The sequence below is a fragment of the Arabidopsis thaliana genome, chromosome 3 (genome assembly GCF_000001735.4).
Source record: "Arabidopsis thaliana chromosome 3, partial sequence".
Taxonomy (NCBI): Eukaryota; Viridiplantae; Streptophyta; class Magnoliopsida; order Brassicales; family Brassicaceae; genus Arabidopsis; species Arabidopsis thaliana.
In genome coordinates, this window is record NC_003074.8 from 5,616,192 (window position 1) to 5,639,034 (window position 22,843).

The following is a 22,843-nucleotide window of genomic DNA, read 5'->3' on the forward strand; positions in this document are numbered from 1 at the left end:
AGTGAACTAAAAAAGGAGTATATGTAAGAAATTGATATCATTTTAACAAAATAAAAAGAGGAATAAAAGAAAAAATAATCCAAATATGGATAAGGTCTGAACTGATCCTCTAGTATAACTGGCCCATGAAAATCACGCTGAAAATGAGCCCAATTGTTGATCATCAATGTTCATGAACTTCATGCCTTTATGGAAAAATGGGTTGACTATTGAGTTTTGACTACTAATACTAGTAGTTTTGTGAATTTATCACATATATAATGCAAGTTTCTTAGAGTTGAATGAAAAAAAATCATGCCTTGCATATTTGATTGTACTCCTTTCTTCAAAATTTTGTTCATGTTTTTGGGTGCTTGTATTTGCATATTTAGAGTAGACTATAGAAAACTAATTTTTTTTTTTTTTTTTCTCATCTCTTCTTATCAGACTTGTATTCCAGAAGGCTTCACCTCTTACGCAAGTGGAGTTTTTACATATCAAAGTAAAATAATTAAAAATTCATGGATGGTTTAAAATATACAATCTCACAAATTATGAGTTGTCTATTTATAATAACCTATAACAATGTATATGATTATTTGTTTTTTAACAGCTGAATTTCATTGATTTAACAAGTATGATTATTTGTTGTTTAAGCAAGAGCAAAACTATTATTCAACAAATTATAATTGTTTCTATGGGAAAATCTTATTTTTATACATAACAGGGATAAAATAAAACCGATAAATAACATATACAATAGATTTTGTAAACATTGATATTAATTTACTCAGTGATTATTATTATCTAATATGATTATTAAGTGGTAAACAAAATTGTAGATATTATTTTGTTAATTATCGACAACACGACAAACAATTAGAAAGAAAAAAAAAGCAGGAAAAAAGGAGTTTCTTAATTTTCACAAGTTATTAAAAAGGTTAAAAATCAAAACCAATGTCGGATACTATATCACTGATTAAGAGCCCACCCAATGCTCCTCCCAGAAGCCCAGCTCCCACTCCAAGCCCAAGCCCAAGCCCTGGTTTATTATTATTATTCTTCGGCGGCACTTGTGTAGTCGGACAACCGTATCCATATCCCGGTGACGTCGGCGGCGGATAACCATACCCGTGCTGATTCTGCGGAGACGAAGGCGCGAACCCGTGAAACGACTGTGACGGTTGCGTTTGGTGGAACGAATGGCCGGGAGGCGGCGGATAGGATTGATGCTGCGGCGGAGAAGTACTGTAATACGGCGGAGGATATAAATTCGATGCAGAGGGTGGCGGAGGTGGATAAACAGCGACTGGCTGTTCCGGGTAATGAGAATGGTACTGATACGGGTTCGGGTACGGGTACGGCGGTGAGGAATAATGTTGCGGCGGAGACGACGGAGGATATCCAATCGATGATAATGGTGGATAGAAATTTGCTTCAGACGATTGCGGCGGAGGATAATTTGTCGTCGCCGACGAGAAATCAGACGGTATATCCATCGGATTCGTGTAAACGTGTGATGATGATACCGGTGGATCCTGGTGGAAAACGTGTGATGAAACCGGTTGATCCGGTTTAAATGTCGGTGAATCGAACCGGTACGAAAAAGTCAACGAGCCTTGACCTTTTCCAAACGGAGTTCTGACCTGATACGTAACAAATCTCATCATCCCCTGACCGTCACCGTTAGATGACGGCGACGAAGAACCATGAAGAAGCTCAAGAACCGGGACTTGGACCTCTCCGAGATCTTTGTCGCCGAAGATCCGATCGCAGACCAATTTCACGACGAGGGTTAAACGACCTTCGTGTGCTAACCTTTGATCAACGGAAAATTTGACGGTGTGATTCCAAGTAGGCTCAGATTCTCCGGTGCGATCGATGGGGGTTTTCTCCTTATGATTCTTCCGAGAATCATCGCCGGTGATCCAAACGACGGCGTATACGTCCATTTTTGTGATGAGGTTGACATTTTCAAGATCTTTTGCTGAGTAAACGTTGAGCTCTAAGGTAAGATTCGCCATGGCTAAGGCAGAGAGGGATCGAAAGAGAAGGAGATGATTATTGATTCCGTCAAAAATAGATTATATAAAAGAATCTACGCGTAAAATAATATTTATGTAACCGAAGCTTCTCTTAAATAATCGGAAAATTAACATAAACAGATGTGTATCTAGTGGACAGTAGAAGATTTTTCCTTTTAGCTATATAGAAAATCAATCTTAGGCGTTGATTTGCACAGATCTTTGACACGTCTTTAATCAAGTTTTGTCTTCCAATCAGATTTCTTTGCACTGACGCGGAAACTTTAATTTGATACAAGAGTTAAATTTCTAGTATTTTTCTACCATTAATTGATGCAATGACATAATTTCAAAGATCATTCATTAGAGATATGGGAATTTATAAGTTTAGAAACATTCCTACCATTAATTAATACTACAAGGCTTGATTTTTAAGAACATTTTGGGCTCCATGACTGAGGAGTAACGTAGTCAACACGGCATGAGATGAACCGGTTTCTGCCAAGGCTGATTCGGCTGCGTTCTTTGGTTTTCTTCCTAACCGGACCATCCAGCAGTACCTCGCGGTCTCGATTCACCACCTCCGTTGAGCTCACGAAACCCATGTCTGATTCATCCATCGGAATTGCAATCTTGATTTCATTCAAAATCATCACTCTGTTAAATTAGAATATAAATCCGGTTAAAAAAAATATGTACGTCAAACGGAGTCACTAATCTCACTTATCACACAAGTCAGAAGTCGCAAAGCAACGAATTCCTTGATTCCTAAGGTACATCTAAAAACCTCTCAAGGAACTACCAAATGGGACTTCAACAAACTGATCTTGTTAATTTGTTATACATCAACCTTGTCGTATTCACGAGTACGAAAACTTCACTCTTCCTTACTACGCATGCAAACTTGATCCATCCTTTCTTGTAATGCACGAAAGCCAAAATTTATTGCAAAAATTTTCAGTGTGATGTATCGGCATGGTTCGGTTTGCTGAGTTCAATGATGAACAAACGCACACAGGACAACGACAAACGATATAAATTGTTCTTTCCATCTGCGGTCTCAGAGACATAACTTTGAACTAGTAAAACGAATAACCCCCAAAGACATGATTCTGAGAGACTACAAAGTTATTAATTGATGCAAGACTTAATTTCAAAGATCACTTTGGGCTCCACGACTGGAGTAAAGTAGTTAATGCGGTATGAGACGAACCAGTTTCTGTCAAGGCTAATTCGGCTGCGTTCTTCATAGCCATGGTTCGCTCCCTAACCGGACACTCCCCAATTATCTCTTGGACTCGTTTCTCCACCTCTGTAGAGCTCACGAAACCCGTCTCTGATTCATTCATCGAAATCGCAATCTTGATCTCATCCACAATCATCACTCTATTAAACCTCTGCTCAGCGTACAACGGCCAAGCCACCATCGGCACACCTATTATATAGTAAACCAATTCAATTAACCACAATGAACATTTTAAGCATATATATAATCGAAAAATGTGTATATATATACATTATTTACCAGCACAAACAGCTTCAAGAATTGAATTCCAACCGCAATGAGTGACGAATCCCCCGACTGCTTTATGATTCAGAACCGGAACTTGCGGAGCCCATGATTTCACGACCATCCCTTTGTCTTCGGTTCGGCTTAAGAATCCTTCTGGTAAGAGTGATTTCAAATCCAGTTCTGTCTTTTCTAACTCGGGTGGATTACGGACCACCCACAAGAATCTCTGCCCACTTTTCTCTAAACCAACAGCAATCTCTATCACCTGTTCTTTTGAGAACAAACCTAAGCTTCCAAAACAGAGAAACACAACACTCTTTTCCGGCTGCGAATCCAGCCAATTGAGACAAGAAACTGCCTTGTTGTCGTTTCTATCTTCGATTCTTCCGTTTACAATGAGCGGTCCAATTGGATAAATATTGCGAAAACAGAGCTCCTCTGTTATGGCCTTGATGGCTCTGTTTTCTAAAGCATCAAACGTATTGATAATAATCCCTGACGACTTCGAGAGCTGTTTACCGAACATTATAAAAACATCGTAGACCTCATCGTCTCGTTCGAGCACCGCCTTAGGCATATCGGAGCCCTTCATCGGAGGAACGCCGGGGATATGAACTGTAGGAATGTCTTTGAGGTTTTTTCCGGGGGTTGTTTCGTCGATGGTCGGGAGATAGAAGGAAAAGGCGAGACATGCGGCTCCAGAGGTGTAGAAGAAGTAAACCGGGAACGTGAAGTCAGCGGTGATGTCTAAAACGGCGGTGCAGAAGAAATCGATGATCATTGCTCGGACATTGAAATTCCGAGAGAGTGAGAAAAGAGTTCGGTGGACACTTGGGTTGCTAAAACAGAGGATCTCTAGGAGGAGAGATTCGTGGTGGTGGCGAGAGGTGGAGGAGGAGGAGTACGGTGTGACGGCGGGAAGATGGTGGAAGGTTATTGAAGGGAAGGAGGAGGAGACGGAGGAGATGTAAGTGGCGGTTGATTCCGGCTGATAAGGCGGTGGAACTAAGATAATGTGGATGGAGAGAGATGGGTTTTTGGAGAGGATGGTTTTACCTAACTCAACCATGGACACTAAGTGACCTATTGGTGGTGCAGGATACAGAACTATAGCTTCTTCACCCATGGCTCTTCCTAAGGTTTGTGAGATTTGTTGCAAGAATTGGAAAGTTAATAATGATGATATGGTTAACTGTCACACGTCTCTTTGAATGTTAGATATGATTTTCATTAACTTTTTTTGGAGGAAAGTGACATAAAATCAGATGGACCAATAGATGATATGATCCATGGATAATGGTTGCACCTCTCGACAAAATAATGTCACAAGTCAAAAGTTTTAGACTTTGTAGTCACAAAACAGCGAGAATTTCTTTTACCGGGGTTAAATAAATCTAATATATTTTTGTTTAGATATATATACATTTAAATCATTTAAAATGTAAATTATAAATACATTTAATGTTTTTTTCATACAATATATCTATAAACGATTATAATATTTTTACGGTGAGAACATATTAGAAAATTGTATCAACAATCTTAAGCTGAATCATTCGGCAATATGCTTAATTCAACCACATTGAAACATGTTAAGTATTTTAAATCTCACATAATGACGTCATAAACATGGTTAGGTATGTGTGTGCTGAAAGTATTTGGTGTTGACTTAACAATTTTTGTCAATTCTTAATTCATAGGAAAAACTCATAAAGTGTTTGTAATGGAAGTTAATACTTCAAAGAGAACGTATCTAAGAGAAATGAAGCATAAACTAAATGAAAAAGAAAGTGTAATTATGATATTTTGAAAGGAAATTATCTTCAGAAAGCAAAGAGACATAATTGTTGCAAGGGATGGTCATCAAACTCAAGACTTGATACTATGGAGGTGATCAAATACTACCAATTATGCCAAAGACCTATTTTGTACAATGATCAACCAAAAATTTCATGATCATATCATTTATTGGTCCATGATATCAGTGGCATACATGGGTTCGCCACTGAAAAAACTAACATATCTTAACATTTGTTATGTTCAACACAATAAATACTCATAATAAAAAGTCTTAAACTTTCTTCGCAAAACTAGTGACTGTCTCACTGACCGAGAGTCTTTATATACGATTGAAAGTTCGTTATGACGTTCCAAGATCTTACAATTTTTTTTTAAATATGATTAAGGTTTTACCTATCCAAACTCAATTTAGAAAAATCAATTTTATTGAATTCGAATAATTGATTCCATTATACAGTGTGCCTTAATTAATGGAACATATTTAATTCATGTCTCTTGTATCATTCAAGTCATTCCACGTCTATCCCTACTATATTATTTGGAAAGTACATTTTAAATGTAATCTTATTTTTTGTAAGTAATTACATAAGTATGCCATTAGAAATAAAATTTAAAGAGTAAATTAATTCATCTCTTTAAAAATTAAAAAGTCAAATACTAATTTAATTAATTAAATTTAATTAAAAACGAAATACATTATTAATTTCCAAAAAAGTAACCAATTAAAATCAACAAATTAGATTTGATATCTAAATTATCATATTAATTTTTTATTAATTATTATAGTTCACCTCTCATCTTTATATGATTCTATTTTTGCAAAAAATAATACTATCGTTATAAAAAATAATTATATTTTTTTCGCATATGACATAACTTGAATTTTTAAAAAGAATATAAACTGTTCAATACATGAAAAATATTATAACGGGTCAAAAATAGATTTAAGAAAATTTTCTACTGAGTACTGAGTCATAATTTGAATATTTATATTCAATTTCATAATATTATTTTAAAAATTTATAATCTTATATATTACAATAATTAATAACATATTATATATTTTTATATGTATGATGTGATTCAATTTTTAATACAAGCTGGAAAATCCTAGAATTGACGGGTTTAAATCGATATTAATACAAGATGGTATACTACAAGTGAAACTCTAAAATTAACAATCAAAATACAAGTGTATAATTTTAAACACTAAACAATATAAATAATATCAACAAAACATATACAACTCGCAGTTTACTATACATTTAAAATCAAATAAAATAATATCATATATTTATAATCATCTTTACAATAAAAGTTTTTAGTTTAACTAAAATATAAGCCTACCTGCGGTATACTGCAAGTTAAAATTATAAATAAGCAGATTACCATCACGATGTATGTACCTTCTCACATACACACCTATCAAAAACTTAAAACCTTTCAAAACCTCTTGGTATATTCAAATTAGGATTCTTCATTCATGGAATCATTATTCCAAGGGTTTTGGGATGTCTTATGAAATGATTTTGGCAGAAGAGGATGTAAATTTTTTTGAATAAAAAGTAGTCAGCAAAACATATGTTTTTTTTGGGAGTTTTTAGATAATTAAATCAGAGAATAAGATTGGGCATATGAGTAACTCATTCGAATTCGGGTAGAACTCGTTCGGGTTTGGGATTAATGGGTATATGATTTACTACCTAATAGAATAATTCTAAATATTCGGTTCTGGTTCGGGTCGGATCCAGTTGGGTTTGGGTCAGTTTGCACAAAACGTTTCAGACCCTAAAAATACCAAAAAAAATAGAAACGAGAAATTTGTATGTAGATAGCGGGTCTCCAAACAAAAAAAAAACTTTTAAATTTGTTAAGTTTTAATAAATTTAATTATATTTGAATATATTTTACTAAATTTTTACAAACATAACAAATAATTTTTGAATAGTTTAGTTGTTTTAAATATTTAGGTCCAAAATTAATTGATATATTTAGATTTATAATTATAATCTTAGATAATTAGATAATATTACGATTAAATATAATTAATATTTTAGATATTAAATTAATGTTTGGATTTTTGAATACTCTTTTTGGGTAACGGGTAATTTACGGACCAATCAGATATCCACGGGTTTACTAAAACTCTACCCAATAAGGAAATTTCCTAAAATTTTAACCCGCCTTAACCCGGTTTTTTGGTTCGGGTATTAGGTTGGTTATCGGGTCCGTTCTTTCGTTAGCCCTATTAAAGATAATCTAATATAGGCCCCAATTAGGTTCACATATATAACCAAAATACTATACAAAGACTAATTCTAAGTTATGCCAAAAATTATATCCTTTAATACAAAGAAAACATGTTTCTTACCAAAACAACTTGTATACAAATTTTACACATTTACTTAAAACTACATATGTTGTATTTATTATAAAAATAACATTTTTAAACAAAGTCAATCTAATGCAGCATTATATGCAAATAGTACAAACATTGAAAAATATTATGGCATCATTTTTATACTATACTATTTCTTGTGTAATTCGAATAAAATATACAATTTAATTTATAAAAAATATTAATGTCTGTGCTGTATAGCACGGGTTATGATCTAGTAATCTTTTGCATGGGAAAACTAATTATTGTCTTTTTATATTAACATAAACCGTTTTCATTGGGTGAATGAAAGTTTTTGCTCTGTTTGGTTTATTTTATCATTTTCGATCAATAGAAATATTTATCCATGACCGATACATTACGAAGACGTCTAGAGGTATTGAATGATGTTGACTTGGATTTGGAACATAAATCGATGTTTCCTAGTAAATCATGTGGTTCAAGCAAATCTAGTTAATCAGTTATAAAATACATGAAAACAAAGTTCTTTTTATTGAGATATCTGAATTAATCAGACTGAATACAAATATGGCAATCCGGAGTAATGAAACCACGCACTTGGCTTGTTTTATTCAAACCATAATTATTCACTCTAGTTACCACTGAGTAGTATGCAGCAATTACTAAAAAAGTAAAAACAAAACAAACGATACTTAGCCTATAAACAGAACCAAACCGGTTTAGTTGTTTTTGGCGGCGTTTTCAAACGACCAGCTCCAAATATCGTGACGCTCAACGGCACGTCCCATGGAACCAGCAAAACCGGCGTACATGTTTTGAAGAAGAACTTCATTGAGCACTCTGGGAGCTTCGATCAAAGCCCGCTTAGGTTTCTTAACGTTTTCAGGCGCGAGTGTAACCGTAATCGTAGAGTCTTTGTTTCTGAACTCAACCCAAGCCTTGAACCTCTCTCCACTGCTAAGATTCACATCTTTAAACGACCAAACTTTCCTTTTCCCGACTCTTGTCTGAACCCAGTAACCAGCTTTCTCAGCGACAAGAGAAGTCATTGAGTTGATGTTAACTCCAACATGGTTACCACTAATGTCTAGAAACTCTTTGTTCTGAAAAGTATCGAATTCGATAGCCAAGATGTGGTTCTCTGGCTTTCCATCGTTGGTTTTGTTGAGGATTCCGAGATATCCGCCATCTGAAGCACCGGAGTTATCAGCTTCCGGGGTTATGATGAAGGCGAAACCTTGACCGGAGTTAGGTTTGGTGCGAGGAGTGATGGAGAAAGTGAAAGAAGTTTCAAATGAAAAAGGAGAAGAAGTGTTTGAAGGTTTGAATGGGATTTGATTGATGTAAAGACCTTGACCATGAGAGAATGGGTTCTCGTCTCGGGTCATGGATAAAGCTCCGGATCGGCTTACACCATCAGAGGAAGGACCAAGCTCTGCGTCTCCTAGGAATAACAAGTTGCTGCCATCGAAGGAATCGAAGTTGAATTTGACGGCAAAAGCTGCGTTAGCTAAGAACAGAACAAGAAAACAGAGTTTGTGAATCTGCATTGTGTGCGTTTTTTTTTTGGTGTTGTTGTTTTTTGTGATTGAAAGATTGATGATGAAAATATTTGGAGGTTGATAATGTGTTTATATAAGGGATAACGTAAGCCATCGAGTTTGAATATTCAAATTTATACTTCGAAAAATGGTCAAATAAATTAAGCCAAGTGGATTCGATTCAGATCGGACGCCACCACAAAGGGCCTAGCAGTGAAAATGGACCCATCAGATGTCATGAACAAATTAATTTTATTCTTTTGATAAAATATAATTGATTCGAGTAATAATTAATTATAAGAAAAAAAAAAAATCGATTATAAATTGTTTTGAATAATAATTGATTAATTATATTTTCTTGTCCCCTTTCTCTACGAAACATTACGAATTTCATGCGTCGTGTACATATCTGTAAGACATAGCCACTTTTAGTTTATATGAACTATTTTCGTTACGTGGATGCAAAATACGTTTTTCTGACGTCCACATAAATACACTCTGGAAAAGTTTACGTTCAGAGGAGTTTACGTGGATGCAAAAAAACGTTTGGCAATCTCATTAAAAAGTTTTTTGATAAAAAAGAAAGATAAAAGTAATCATGCTAATAATTAAGATAACACGTTTTAACTTTTACGTGAAATCTCTTTGATTCAACAAACATAAAAAAAAAAAAAAACCATTGATAAGAAAACACTTTCTCTTAAACCAATTACAAACCTCAATTAAAACACATATCCGTTGAGAAAAATAAGAACACACATATGTTTATTTAGTTTAACTTGGAAGATGTCTTCTTCTACGTATGAATGGTCTTCATTCTTTCATTATATTCTCCATGTGATAGCTAGTCATGTAACTCCTTTTGAAATCAATCCTTGTTTATTAGGAAAAATCAAACATCAAAGGAAGAACACTCCAAGGAAGAAGGTTGATCTTATTGTCTTTGAACGGATCATCAAGCAACATAGGAAGACAAATGTCCTTTGATATGACCGACTTTATTTTGTGACGTTCCAAGATTTGTAACGTTGCCTTTTTAGCAGATTCATAGTTGAGGACCAAAACCTTATGATTTTTAAACTCCAGCCTCAAATCTTCGGTGCTACATTCCTCTATTAGCTCGCATAGATGCTTAAGATTCTTTACTTCCACTCCGTTCACTTTCTCCACCTGTTCCCACCACAACTATTAATATCTTTTCCTAGACATAATAATTGCACAAAATTTGGAACCATGTTTATCTTTCTATCGTTTTTATCGTTAGATTCAAAGTTGAGACAAACTAATGGCGTTTCAGTTAGCTTTCACCAAGAAACTCTCAAGAACAAGTAATAAATAAATTACCTGAGCACCATATAAACTTTGGTATCCTTCGTTGATGTCATCTGCTAATCTCTACACCAAGAAACAATTTCTCTCTAAGTGCAATGCCTAAATGTTATATTGAAAAGAAGACATATTTTTAAACTAAACATGCTTTTATTGTTAAGAAAAATAGCATCTTTAGTAGCTCTACATATCCTCATTCTTTCTACCAAACTCAGATTCAAATTAAACATGATTGAATTAAAGAGAAAAAAAAAACAAATAGTATCGTGGACAAAGAAAGATGCAAACCTCGGAAATTTTGACTTGGTGATGTTCACTATCAAGATATGTTTTAGTGAGAGGCACAAAAACAAAACCCCCAAATATGTAGTAACTTGGAACATTATAAAATTGTTGCACTGTAAAGTTTGGTTTCACCTGTGTACAAAAGAAAGTAGTTCAGAACAAAATGTGAACGAGCAGGGCCAAACAATTTATAAAATATAACAGACGATGATTTACCGGTTTTAGACTGATATTGTACTCATACTCTTTTCCGTTTCGTAAAACTTTAACTAAGGCTTTTTCACCTGGTTTCTTCATAGAAACCAAGTAGCTGAAATCTATCCGTCTTTTGTTTTGGAAAGGAACTGCATCAAACAGAAACTCACTTCACAAGTAAATATGGAGAAGACCATTAAGCAATATCTATTACCAATATCATTACCTTTCTCATCATTTCCTATTGGAACACCATCAATTGCAAGAATAATGTCGTCTTTTCTCAAAATTTTGTAAGCCCCCGACGACGAGTTTATTTTGTTAATAAGAATTCCTGTCATTTCATGGCTCATCTTGAAATGATTACGGATTTGAACATTTTCGAGAGATTGATATGAAAGATCCAATGAGCCGAAACAAGAATATTGTCTGCTCTCTTGAACACTAGTTATGAAATGCTTAATTATTGGAGTTGGGATCACAAAACTGCATGTAAAAACCACACCCCAAAAAAAAAAAAGTTAAAGAGTTTCCCCCACCTCTTGATACAAATGTATGTAAATTGATTATCTAAGATTTACAGTTTAGCTTTCAACTTACCCTATTTCATATACCACACCAACGACTTTGTTTCCCATAATCACCGGGCCACCACTATTTTCATCGTTGATAGTTGCATCAATCTGTATTGATAGCAGATCACTGTCACTGTAATCGTATATTCTAGTTTCAACTCTAAGTACTAGACCTTTTGTAATGCAGATATTTTCACCACCTGCATTTTGAGCACATTAATATAATTCTACTAACCAAATCATAAGAAAAATTTCATCATTTAGCATAATTTTATGGTATATTGGAATATGAATTATAAGATTGTAGGAAACATGCATGATATGTCTCCATATGATTTATTACCAACAACGGACACAACTTCTTGGAGAGGTGGTATGTCTCCAAGCTCCAAGGGATTCATACCCTTCCAAAACTCGTCACTATCGATCTCCAAGATGGCCAAATCACATTCATGTGAAATCTTTTGAACTTTTGCTTTGTATTTGATTTGAGAGCCATGTCTTTTGACGTCCACGAATGTGTGATCATTCATAGCCATCACCACATGAGCGTTCGTAAGAATTTTCCTTCCGGCGATTGCAAATCCTAGAACATCAATTTCAAGCCATAAAAATAACAACTTTGAAGTGAGCTTTGAGATAAGTATAGTCACATACCAGTGCCCCTGGATGATTTTTGGTCAAGAGTCTTCCAAGGTTTGGATTTGCTATACTCGGTAGAGTTAGAGAATACCTTTACAACCGAATCCAGCACCAATTCATCAAGAGGATGACTTTCTTCTATTTTCTTCCACCGTTCTAGCTTCTTCTCATCTTCATGTATTGAGTGGATATTTCTTCGGCAAGTTAACGCAAATGGAAGAAACACACCCCTCTCCGCTGCTGATGTGCTGCTCCTCCTGCATATATATCCGTATCTGGAAACTCGGCCGGCCGTTGTTACCGTTGGCAGTGAATTGGTCAGTACATTATTGCAACTTCGGTAAAAGAAAAGAGAAGAGAGTAAACCAGGAACCCGAGCTCTCGAGTACCGGCCCACCGTATGAACACACGGCCGGAAAAACATATCAAGCTTATTGGAAAATCGAACCCCTGGTTGGTGCTACTGTTTAAAATAGGAAGTCCTTTTTTCTCTTCCTTTTCTAATCAAATTTTTTCCATTTTTTGTCTTCAAAAGTTTCCTTAACTTATCGTAGAGAATTGGTTTGTTTTTTCTCCAAGGAACCTTTAACCTTTTTTTTTTTTTGAAGGTTAAACAAATCATCAAAGGCTTTACCAGCAGATTCATTTTTTTAACTAGCGGTAGATGTATAAGACCACCTCCAACGAGTGGGACGATGAAAGTCTCTAAAAAACCAAAAAATAATAATATTTAAATCTTATAATTATATTCTATTTTTTTTTAATACAGACTACCAATAAAACGATAAAGGTATATTTGTTTGTAGAACTGTTCCTTAAATAAGGGCTTTTAGAACATCATTATTGATGATCTCTTAAGACAATTCTTATGTTAAGAGACAGGTCTTATAATGGCTTATAACTAACAAAAGTCTCTTATTTAAGAGACTTTAAGACATTTTTTTTAGTTATGTATAAGACATATCTCTTAACATAAGAGTTATGTTAAGAAACCATCAATAAGGATGGTCTTAGAGCTTCTCTCCGGTATCTCTAACTTTGAATTATTTTTCTTTTCTTATATTGTGAGAATAGAAAGACACTGTTGGTGGTGCTCTAAATCGTGTTCAAATTTCGAAATGTCTTACATTCTTTCATTGTTTGCTTAGATAGGGCATTGAATTAATCAAAAACCCCTAGAGGAAACCACAACATGATTTTTTACTTAAAGATTATTAGCGTGCTCCACTAGAGACAGATAAACTATATATTCGTCCCAAGTCAATTCGTTTTATTCAGTTTTTATACAAAAGCAAACGATTCTTCAGATTAAGTTGAATCCCAACCTTTTTAAAAATCTTGTTGTATTGCTTTTAACCTTGGACAGGCCATAAACAATCCTAGTATCTTTGAGCGTACCTTCGGACAAAGCAGCAAAGGAAGACAACTCCAAGGCAGACGGTCAATCCTATTATCTTTGATCGGATAATCAAGTTGCGGAGGGAGACTACTCGCTGGCCCAAGCCGATTTTATATTGTGACGTTCCAAGATCTCAAATGTTGCCTTTTTAGCAGATTCATAGTTGAGTACCATCACTTTGTCATTCTCCAAGTCCAGCCTCAGATCTTTGCTAAAACATCCCTCTATTAGTTCACGTAAGTGTTTCAAATTCTTTACTTTCACTCCGTTTACTTTTTCCACCTGTTCCCACCACAAATATATTTTCTTTTAGCGAAAGACAAATTAAGAAATGATTGGTGTTTGGGATTCATCCAAGAAGTCTCATAAATAAATTACCTGTAAATCTTTGAAATTACTGTATCCTTTGTTAATGTCATCTGGCATTACCTAAAACATAAAAAGGGAAATATTATTTGTTTTGGATTAGAAATAGTTTACATGCTCTTAGTCTCATTGTTGACAAAATCAAGGGACGGAAAAGAACTACTACTAGCAAACAAATATCTTATAGTAGCTCAAATAATTATCATCATTCTTTACAATAAACTAATATTCAGCTTAGAACTGAGCTTAAAAGAGGATTTAGTATTGTGAACAAAGAAAAGCAAACCTGAGAGATTATGACATGTTGTTCATCGGTAATTTTGTAGTACTTATCATCAATGTACGATTTAGTGAGAGGCACAAAAACAAAACCACCGAATATGTAATAACTTGGAAGGTTATAATATTGTTGCACTTGAATGTGTGGTTTCACCTGACAACAGTAAAATAACATAGTTCAAACAAGATGCGAACTAATATAGTTATATAGCCAACAGGTTGGAAAGGAGTCATAAAATTTTCATTACAAATGAGGACTTACCGGCTTTAAACTGATATTGTACTCATGCTCTTTCCCCTTCCTTAGAACCTTTACTAAGATATTTTCATCTGGTTTCTTCATAGAAATAAAATGATTGAAACTTATTCGTCTCATTTCGGAAAGGACCTGCATCAAACATAGTCACACTTAATAGTAAACATGGAAAAATACATTAAGCGATGTAAAAAAAATATATAGTTTATATTACATGTTTTATCATTTCCTACTGGAACACCATCAATTGCGAGAATGATGTCATCTTTTCTCAGAATTTTGTGAGCCCCCGACGATGAGTTTATTTTGTTTATAAGAATTCCTGTCGTTTCAGGGCTCATCTTAAAATGATTACGAATTTGAGCATTTTTCATTGACTGACATGATAAAACTAGTGAGCCAAAAACAGCGTTGTGGGAGCTTTCTTCTGCACCAGTTATGAAATGTCTAATTATTGGGGTTGGGATTACAACACTGCATGTGAAAACCAAAGAGAGAGAGAACAAAACGTCAGGCAAAAGTGAAGGTTGTACCTCTTGATCACAAATGTAAGCAAAACTATATCAATGATTTACAGTTTCAACTTACCCTGTACTTTTCTTATCTCCAAGAATTTGAAATAGTACACCAAGGACTTTGTCTCCTGTAATAACCGGGCCACCACTATTTCCACCGTAGGTAGTTGCGTCAATATGTATTGTCAGTAGTTTAGTGGAACTTCGAAGGTAATTTCCAGTTTTAACTCCAGTTACAACACCTTTTGTAACGCATATTGTTTCACCAGCTACATTGAGCAAATTATGGAAGCATAATAAGAGCTAGTTTCATTAATTATCAGCAAAAAAAATTCCGTAATTTAAATAAACATGACTTGCAAGCATGATGATTTCTTGGAGATCACATTAATTCTCGCTAGTAACCAAAGCAGAATAAAAGTTTCATATTTTTAACATAGTTTCTTGGTATATTGTAATATGAATTATAAGACCATATTTATAGGAAACTAGGGCAGACATCTATCTCTCTTCCATTACCATGCTTTATACTCATATGACAGTTTGAAACATTGTCAAGAATAAATACCTTTTGGATAACCAACAACATATACAATTTCATTGAGAGGCGGTATGTCTCCGAACTCCAAGGGATTCATACCCTTCCAAAACTCGTCGCTATCGATCTCCAAGATGGCCAAATCACACTCATGTGCAATCTTTTGAACTTTTGCTTTGTATTTGACTTGAGAGCCATGTCTTTTGACGTGCACGAATATGTGATCATTCATCCCCTCCACCACATGAGCGTTCGTAAGAATTTTCTTTCCCGCGATTGCAAATCCTAAAAACATCAATTTAAAGCCAAAGTAACGCATACAAAAAAACAACCTTGATGTGAGCTTTGAGATAAGCAGTCACATACCAGAGCCCCCATATGATTCTTGGTTAAGAGTCTGCCAAGGTTTGACTTTGCTATACTTGGTAGAGTCAGTGAAGACCTCTACCACCGACTCCAACATCAATTCATCAACGGGAGGACTTTTTCTTATTTTCTTCCACCATTCCTCATCCTTCGACATGGTATGGATCTTTCTTCCGCGAGTTAATGCAAACGGAAGAACAATAGTAGCGATCCGGCTAGAGATTGTTATCGTCGGGAGTAGAGCTCTCGAGTACCGGGACACCATACCAACACACGACCGGAAAAGCATATTGATAATTCATCTTAGTGAAAACTCGAACCTGTTTGTGTTTATAATAAATTGCCCTTTTTCCTTTTAATTATTTTCCATTTTTGCATGAAAACTTGCCTTCATCTATAATTAGAGTAAATAACTAGAGAAAATTGATTTCCTTTTTCTTTCCAAGGAACTTTCTTTGAACTGAAAGAATATTTATACATATTCTATAAAGTTTATAGCTAACAAAAATGTTGGTAGTACTGTTAAAGATGTTAAATACAATGGTAATGGTATTACAATGTCTTTATTAAAAAATGGAACACAAAATAGTTCAAGTTAAAGAAAAGAAAAAACCATTGAACTTGAAGGATGTGGTCTTGAATAAACACAGGAATGTCTGTTGAATTTAGGTATTTACAAGTATAAATTCAAACATCTAAGCCCGTCTAGCTCAGTTGGTAGAGCGCAAGGCTCTTAACCTTGTGGTCGTGGGTTCGAACCCCACGGTGGGCGCATTAATTTTTGGCAGTTCTCTTATTTTTGGCAATAATCGTATGTTTCAAATGAGTAGCTAGTGGAGAAACTTAAATAAATAAATCAAAACAGAGCCAACAACAAACTTTAACGTATCCAAAACAGAGGAGATGGCTTCAAACCAAGTTATGATGGGTTCTTATTAGTCCTAAAAGAGTTATTAAAGTTTTTTTAGAACTCTAAAAAGTTTCGGGCTTCTTAAAAATAAAACACAGAAATGATAATGATAAAGATTTTCTGACCAATTGTCCCTCTATTAAAATCACTATTTGCTTATTCTTTAACTATATAATCTGAAATTAATTAAAATCATTTGATCCAATAATCATGATAACAAAATTGTGTCACTTTTCTAATGGAGTATAAAATAAAATAATAGTTGTTTCTCTTCTCCTAAGCTACTACAACGACAAAGAGAAGATCTCGTTGACTCCCCCCCCCCCCCCACACAAAAAAAAAAACCAAAAAAATACAGAGCTAATGGTTCTGCTTCCATGGGAGCTGGAGGAAGATATACTGTCTCGGCTTCCACCTCGATCTCTTGTTCAATTCAGATCGGTTTGCAAACGATGGAATGCTCTTTTTGATGTTAAAAGTTTCAACAAGGACCAGTTCGCTCGTGCTCGTCCTCAGTTCATCTTCATTACCGATTCCAAGATTTATTCGATAGAGATCATCGGTCTCGACGGCGTTGATCCAACGATTAAGTTACATGTGCTAGACTCCTCTGGTATCCCTTACCGTGAATGGAAATTTGCTTACTTAACCATCACTGCTTGCGATGGCCGATGGGTTCTTGTTTTGTAACTCTTGGATTAGTCCCAAGGGAACAGCTTTTTGGAATCCGTGGTTGAAACAGATTAAATGGATCGAGTACGAGAATAAAGGTTTCAATGTATGTGGCGTAGGATACGATAATACTAGGCCTGAGAAGGTTTACAAAATCTTGGAGTATTTAGAGTGTCGCCGTGAAGAGAGCTCGAACGCATGCTACCAGAGAGTTGCGATCTACGAGTGTGCCTCTCATGCGTTCAAGTTTATTGATACTTCTAACAAGGTCTGGTTCATAAGCGATGTTCAACGATACAGTGTGTGCTTGAACGGAAATCTCTATTGGCTTTCTTTTGATGACTTTCGCATCCTATGCTTTGATTTCTCGAGGGAGATAGTCAAACCCTTTTGTCTCCTTCCGTGTCGGAAGTTTGATAAATGCGATTTACTTGCCCTCCAAGTTTTCAAGGGAGATAGGTTATCCTTGTTAAATCAATGTTGTAAGACAAGGACGATTGAGATTTGGGTTACGAAGAAGAAGATTGATTCTAGTAACAACAATGGATCAGACGAAGTTGTGTGGATTAGCTTGTTGACTTTGCCACCAAATAACTTGCCAAACTTATTTATTGTGTGTTATGGCATTAGTTACTTCATCTATGACAAGACCACCTTAATCATTTATTGTGAAGACGAGAACACTTCAGCGGCTTGCATCTATATCATCAGGGGGGATTTGTTCAAGAAGTTTGAAATTGATTCCTCTGCTTTCTTTTGTTATCACTGTGTTTATGCTCCCAATTTTATCCCTCTTCCTTTAATGTAAAAGTTCTGAATAATAATAAGATGCTTTTTAGTGTTTCACATTAAGCTCTCAATTCAACATTTATTTCACTACTAGTTTAAACCAATTGACAAAACCTGTTCAGTCTATGTTACAACTTACAATCCAAGAAATTCTGAGAGGATTAATTCGACGTATTCCCCATTACGTTTTACATTTTAAGATGTGTGGAATTAGTTATGAAGGGTTCTTATTAAACTTTTTAGATTTCTTAAAAATAAAAAACTCTTCATTACTAATTATTTAACATTTCTTAAAAATAAATACACAGAAATGATAATGTTAATAATTCCCTTATATCATAAATTCCTTATTTGCTTCTTTTTTTACTATTAAATCTAAAATCAATTAAAATCCTTTGATTCAATAATCATGATAACAAAATTTTGTCTTTCTAATGGAGTATGAAATATAATAATACATAGTTATTTCTCTTCTCGTAAGAGCATCTCCAAAGGCAAAATCAAATCTTCATATTTAATTTGAGGTTTCTTGTTCTCCAAAGGCAACCTCAAAACCTTAAAATTTGAGGTTTCATTTTTTATTCATTTTGGTCCTTACAAATATTTATGTCTTACAGATACTCTTACTAATATATTATTCTATCATATTAGTCCTTAAATTTTTATGTCTTATTTTGATGTATGGAGAGGAAGTTGTGTGGATTAGCTTGTTGACTTTTCCATCAAGTAACTTGCCAAAATTTTGTGGCATTAGTTACTTTATCTATGACAAGACCACCCTAATTATGTGTTGTGGTGACGATGAAAGTCGAACGGCTTGCATCTATATTTTTGAGGGGAGATTTGTTCAAGAAGATTCAAATTGACTGGGTTTTTGTTTTCCCGGTGTTGTTACTGTGCTTATCCTCCCAATTTTATCCCGTTCCTTTAGGTTCATATTGCAAGCCTAATAATTTTATCGGATTTTCTTGAATCTTGTTCATGTCTCTGTTTTCTTAGGTTTATTACCATTGTAAGATGATAATATATAGACTTACTATCTCAAACATTGATGATCAACACACTTTCACTTCGAACTAACCAAAATGTTTGTAACCATTGAGTCAATTTTACAAATATACGTAAGACATATAAAGTTGTGAACAATAAGGTGCTTATAGTGTGTCACATGATTAAAGATCATCGTAGGCCACCCACATTATTTCACTAGTAGTTAGCCCATTGACAAAACCGATTCAGTCTATGTTAGAACTTAAAATCCAAGGTAATAAACCAAACCAAGTAAACACCCAAAAGCCCAAAAAAATAAAAAACAGAACATATGACTCAGGCTGAGACAAACTGATGAATTCTAGGCTCGCAACTAAGACTACTACAATGATATATATATACGGACTATACATGAAATAATATTATACCAGTTCCAAAGAATTGAAAAACTGATGATCAGTTCCAAAGTCTAAAAGAAGATCAGTGAGACTAATTACAATTTTACCAATCCAACATTTGTCGCCATCATCATCAAAATCACACGAACGTAGAAGCTTTTGAGGTACGTTGATCGGTACCTAGAGTGATTACCATTATAGTCACATCGTCATGATATCTCCTTCTCCTACCAGCCGGAACATTCGTCAATTCTTCCAAGGTAAAGCCTACATCAAAGTGTTTTCTTTTGTCATATAGTAGATCATGAAGTCTGCACACATTTTGTGAAGTAAACATTAACAAAAAAGCATCTTACCAGCACGAGCAGCAGCTTTAGCTACAAGACGTTCAAGCAGAAACTTTGCTGGATCACCAGAAGGATTACTAGAAACGAAGGAATGGACGAGCCCAATCGCTTCCTCGTTGCTGAAGAAATCAAACAAACCATCGCTTGCAACTATAACAAAGTGATCTGATTCCGTTATCTTGTGAACTCTCATCGATGGTTCCACTGAAACATAAGGCGGGCTCAAAAGGTTACGAACGCGGAGGATCCCCATGAGTGCATCATTTAGTTTCTCCTGCAAGTTAATAGAGAAGAGCTACTTGATACTTTTTCTTTCAAGTATAAAACTCATAACTTAAAAGAATAATACTAATACCTTCTTCAAGTAACCAACTCCGAGAGCACGAGTAACTTTAAGCTTTCCTTTGATTTTCCCACCAATAACGATCTTAGGATCATCAAGATGCTCACTTAAGAGTCTAGCTTCTTCGACTTCGTTATCAACTGTATGATCCTCTGTGAGCTGAACAGCTTGCAGCTTCTTATTACCATTGTAGGTCGCTAGAACAGCTCTGCTATCACCAAGATTAAGGACGTATAGATCCTTCCCAACCAGGAGAGTGACCAAAACACAAGATCCAACGGATACTAAATCCGGTCTTTCTTCCATTTCTTGCTCAACCATCCTTAGGAAATCGGTTTCCGCCTGAAAAAGCGCACGGTTCAAGCAATCTAGTACTCCTTGCCTGAACAAATCAGTGGAAGAGTAATCTACATTACTTATATTTGATAACAATTCCAACTTTTCGCCATCATCATCGGACTTTGTTTGCTTCATTTGACGATCAAGCAACTGAAGATGAAACACAATGGACTCATATAAAGTACATGCCAAGAAATCAGCAGCATCTCTTCCGTTGAATCCATCATAGATAGCGCAAAACAACCAACCATTCTCCTCAGAGCAAACAGCTTGAACTCTATCTTCCCCTGCAGCACCACCCGCAACTTGAACTTCCATAGCAGAGAGAAGAAACCCTTCATTAACAGAAGAAGGAGAACTCATTGACGTCAAGTAACAAGATTCAGGCTCAGGAGGACTCGGACTAGTAGACGAGCTGCAGCTTAGACTCACCATACTTCCATGGAGAGAAGGAGAGAGTATATCAAGCTTCGAAAGCGCAGGCGAAGACGGAACTTTCCTGAAAGATTTCGGAGAATCCAGAGACGGCAATATCTCAGAACCAATGACTCCATTGCAGATATTAGTATTGGCTAAAGTGGGGTTTCCACTTAAAGCAGCTCCTGATAAACAAGAGAAACTGCTAGTCTTTTGTAGCCTAAACCCACCAAGAACCTCACGACCATCAGCAATTTTATCTTCAGGGATTCCTATCTTCTTATTATTGCATTGATAACCAAAACTTATCTCAATCTCACCATACGGATCAGTCCCTTCCTGCATTTTTTTTCTTCACTTTCTTGCAATGTTCTGAAACAACAAAAATCCACAACAAAACCATAAAGTTTAGTCCTTTTTTTAACTTGAACAATCCTAATGAAATCTTAAGACTAATACAAAAACCTCACACTTCAAAAAAGTTAGCTGCTTTAATGACCTTAGAGACAAAATACGTGGTGAGAGTCTAAGCACATATCGAAAGTGAAGATAGATGGGGCCAAGGTAACGAACAGTTACATAAGTTAAACGTGAGAGTTAAGAAAAAAATGATATTTTTCATAGGAGGCCATTAAATGCAGACCACAGAAGTTGTTGGGAAATGTTTCAGATAGAATGTTTATACAGAGATAAACTAACTAAAAACCCAGAAAACACAGAGAAACTTATAGATTTGGTATCATCAAAGTATTCACCGTGACATGTGTTCATATCTATATGGATTACAACAATATATGGATATATCAAAAATTCCATTGATAAGATAAATCAAAACTCGCAAACCAAATTGAAAAGATTAAATAAAACAGATTATCGGAACGAGACATTGGGGATGTTATTGATGATGAGAGAAATGGGTTTACCTTAAACGTATACGGGGATGGAGAAAACCAAAGAGAATCGAAGATTCGTAGAACTGAGAAGAAGCGAAGCGAATTTAGAGAAAAAAGAACAAATCAGAGGAGACGACGACGACGAATAAAAATGAGTGAGAGAAAGTGAAATTGGATGGAGGAGAAGAGTTAACGAGTGAATGTTTTTTGTTTGCTAATTTTGGTAGTGTTTATTATATAATCGAAAGCCCTCTCCTTTATAATGTTTTTTCACACTTTTCTTCTCTCTGTCTTTTTCGTTTTTGATTCGTTGCTTTTTCAGCTTCTTCTTTTTTTGTACATCTTTTAAATTTTTTACCAAAAACAATGATAATGCTTAGTTTTTTTATTAGTATCTTGGTTGAAACTACAGAGGTCAATTTGGGTATTCTGAAATTTTCTTGCTAAGATACTTTCAGATATTTTTGGTAGAAAAATTAGAATCTTTTGTTTTGGGTGGTGTTGCATAAGTAGAAGAAAAAATGTCTATCTACAGAGCAAAAATTCATAACTCGTCAGAAAGAAATGATCAACAAGATATTTAATTAAACGAGTAAATAGAAAAATCTATCGACGAAAGTGAAAAACGAAGATAGGGTCAACAATTCAAGGCAATAAGTGTGTGTAGTTGACATTTTATCCTGATGATGTCATCCTCAGATCTCTACCGGTAATGTTATATTTTATTCATCTCTAGCTCTATTATTTTCTTGGACTGCTCAAAGAACCAATATAATACGATTAT

General features: G+C 35.0%; 8 protein-coding genes and 1 non-coding gene across 14 annotated transcripts; 3 read left to right on the forward strand and 6 right to left on the reverse strand.

The window, feature by feature from the left end:
- Positions 1-609: 609 nt before the first annotated feature.
- On the reverse strand, positions 610-2,131 carry AT3G16510 (Calcium-dependent lipid-binding (CaLB domain) family protein). Its single transcript, NM_112522.4, has one exon. It carries the CDS (start codon positions 2,001-2,003, stop codon positions 921-923), a length of 1,083 nt encoding a protein of 360 aa, NP_188272.1. The 5' UTR covers positions 2,004-2,131; the 3' UTR covers positions 610-920.
- Positions 2,132-2,216: 85 nt separating this feature from the next.
- On the reverse strand, positions 2,217-4,778 carry UGT88A1 (UDP-glucosyl transferase 88A1). Of its 3 annotated transcripts, none has more exons than NM_180266.3 (3): positions 3,529-4,682; positions 3,217-3,438; positions 2,217-2,660 (listed from the first exon to the last, which is right to left on the reverse strand). In NM_180266.3, the coding sequence occupies exons 1-3, from the start codon at positions 4,640-4,642 to the stop codon at positions 2,656-2,658; spliced, it is 1,341 nt and encodes a 446-aa protein (NP_850597.1). In that variant the 5' UTR covers positions 4,643-4,682; the 3' UTR covers positions 2,217-2,655. The 3 variants fall into 3 exon arrangements, with proteins under 3 accessions (NP_850597.1, NP_566550.1, NP_566549.1); NM_112523.1 differs by having other exon boundaries at positions 2,354-2,635; positions 3,529-4,663; NM_112524.4 differs by having other exon boundaries at positions 2,217-3,438; positions 3,529-4,778.
- Positions 4,779-5,693: 915 nt separating this feature from the next.
- Positions 5,694-8,917, forward strand: AT3G16525 (uncharacterized protein; the record flags this gene model as incomplete). The annotated part of the gene is made up of 4 exons (NM_001338236.1): positions 5,694-5,702; positions 8,049-8,090; positions 8,562-8,719; positions 8,787-8,917. The coding sequence occupies exon 4, from the start codon at positions 8,807-8,809 to the stop codon at positions 8,915-8,917; it is 111 nt and encodes a 36-aa protein (NP_001325758.1). The 5' UTR covers positions 5,694-5,702; positions 8,049-8,090; positions 8,562-8,719; positions 8,787-8,806.
- AT3G16530 (Legume lectin family protein) lies at positions 8,135-9,328 on the reverse strand. Its single transcript, NM_112525.3, has one exon. It carries the CDS (start codon positions 9,223-9,225, stop codon positions 8,395-8,397), a length of 831 nt encoding a protein of 276 aa, NP_188274.1. The 5' UTR covers positions 9,226-9,328; the 3' UTR covers positions 8,135-8,394.
- A 770-nt stretch (positions 9,329-10,098) lies between these two features.
- Positions 10,099-12,666, reverse strand: DEG11 (DegP protease 11; the record flags this gene model as incomplete). The annotated part of the gene is made up of 8 exons (NM_001338237.1): positions 10,099-10,386; positions 10,561-10,611; positions 10,834-10,962; positions 11,047-11,174; positions 11,252-11,511; positions 11,626-11,800; positions 11,944-12,186; positions 12,258-12,666. The coding sequence occupies 8 exons, from the start codon at positions 12,664-12,666 to the stop codon at positions 10,099-10,101; spliced, it is 1,683 nt and encodes a 560-aa protein (NP_001319569.1).
- Positions 12,667-13,728: 1,062 nt separating this feature from the next.
- Positions 13,729-16,250, reverse strand: DEG12 (protease Do-like protein; the record flags this gene model as incomplete). The annotated part of the gene is made up of 8 exons (NM_112527.2): positions 13,729-13,923; positions 14,020-14,070; positions 14,294-14,440; positions 14,549-14,674; positions 14,776-15,016; positions 15,131-15,326; positions 15,626-15,880; positions 15,962-16,250. The coding sequence occupies 8 exons, from the start codon at positions 16,248-16,250 to the stop codon at positions 13,729-13,731; spliced, it is 1,500 nt and encodes a 499-aa protein (NP_566552.2).
- A 410-nt stretch (positions 16,251-16,660) lies between these two features.
- On the forward strand, positions 16,661-16,733 carry AT3G16552. Its single transcript has one exon. It is a non-coding gene; the product is annotated as a tRNA-Lys (tRNA).
- A 501-nt stretch (positions 16,734-17,234) lies between these two features.
- On the forward strand, positions 17,235-18,351 carry AT3G16555 (F-box family protein; the record flags this gene model as incomplete). Its single annotated transcript, NM_112528.1, has 2 exons — positions 17,235-17,546; positions 17,614-18,351. The coding sequence occupies 2 exons, from the start codon at positions 17,235-17,237 to the stop codon at positions 18,349-18,351; spliced, it is 1,050 nt and encodes a 349-aa protein (NP_566553.1).
- Positions 18,352-19,401: 1,050 nt separating this feature from the next.
- AT3G16560 (Protein phosphatase 2C family protein) lies at positions 19,402-22,607 on the reverse strand. Of its 4 annotated transcripts, none has more exons than NM_112529.3 (4): positions 22,090-22,607; positions 20,423-21,538; positions 20,077-20,341; positions 19,405-19,987 (listed from the first exon to the last, which is right to left on the reverse strand). In NM_112529.3, exons 2-4 carry the CDS (start codon positions 21,509-21,511, stop codon positions 19,860-19,862), a joined length of 1,482 nt encoding a protein of 493 aa, NP_566554.1. In that variant the 5' UTR covers positions 21,512-21,538; positions 22,090-22,607; the 3' UTR covers positions 19,405-19,859. The 4 variants fall into 4 exon arrangements, with proteins under 4 accessions (NP_001325978.1, NP_566554.1, NP_001325980.1 ...); NM_001338240.1 differs by lacking the exon at positions 22,090-22,607 and adding an exon at positions 21,637-21,679; NM_001338238.1 differs by lacking the exon at positions 22,090-22,607 and having other exon boundaries at positions 19,402-19,987; positions 20,423-21,916.
- Between the last annotated feature and the right edge of the window lie 236 nt (positions 22,608-22,843).

Coding starts and splice junctions, on each gene's coding strand:
- AT3G16530 (NM_112525.3), bottom strand. CDS start 9,225: ATGCAGATTCACAAACTCTGTTTTCTTGTTCTGTTCTTAGCTAACGCA.
- UGT88A1 (NM_112524.4), bottom strand. CDS start 4,642: ATGGGTGAAGAAGCTATAGTTCTGTATCCTGCACCACCAATAGGTCAC. Junction 3,439..3,528: donor TCTTGAAGCTGTTTGTGCTG/GTAAATAATGTA, acceptor ACTATATAATAG/GTGTGCCGATGGTGGCTTGG.
- AT3G16510 (NM_112522.4), bottom strand. CDS start 2,003: ATGGCGAATCTTACCTTAGAGCTCAACGTTTACTCAGCAAAAGATCTT.
- AT3G16560 (NM_001338238.1), bottom strand. CDS start 21,511: ATGCAGGAAGGGACTGATCCGTATGGTGAGATTGAGATAAGTTTTGGT. Junction 20,342..20,422: donor GAGTTGGTTACTTGAAGAAG/GTATTAGTATTA, acceptor ATTAACTTGCAG/GAGAAACTAAATGATGCACT. Junction 19,988..20,076: donor TAAAGCTGCTGCTCGTGCTG/GTAAGATGCTTT, acceptor ACTTTGATGTAG/GCTTTACCTTGGAAGAATTG.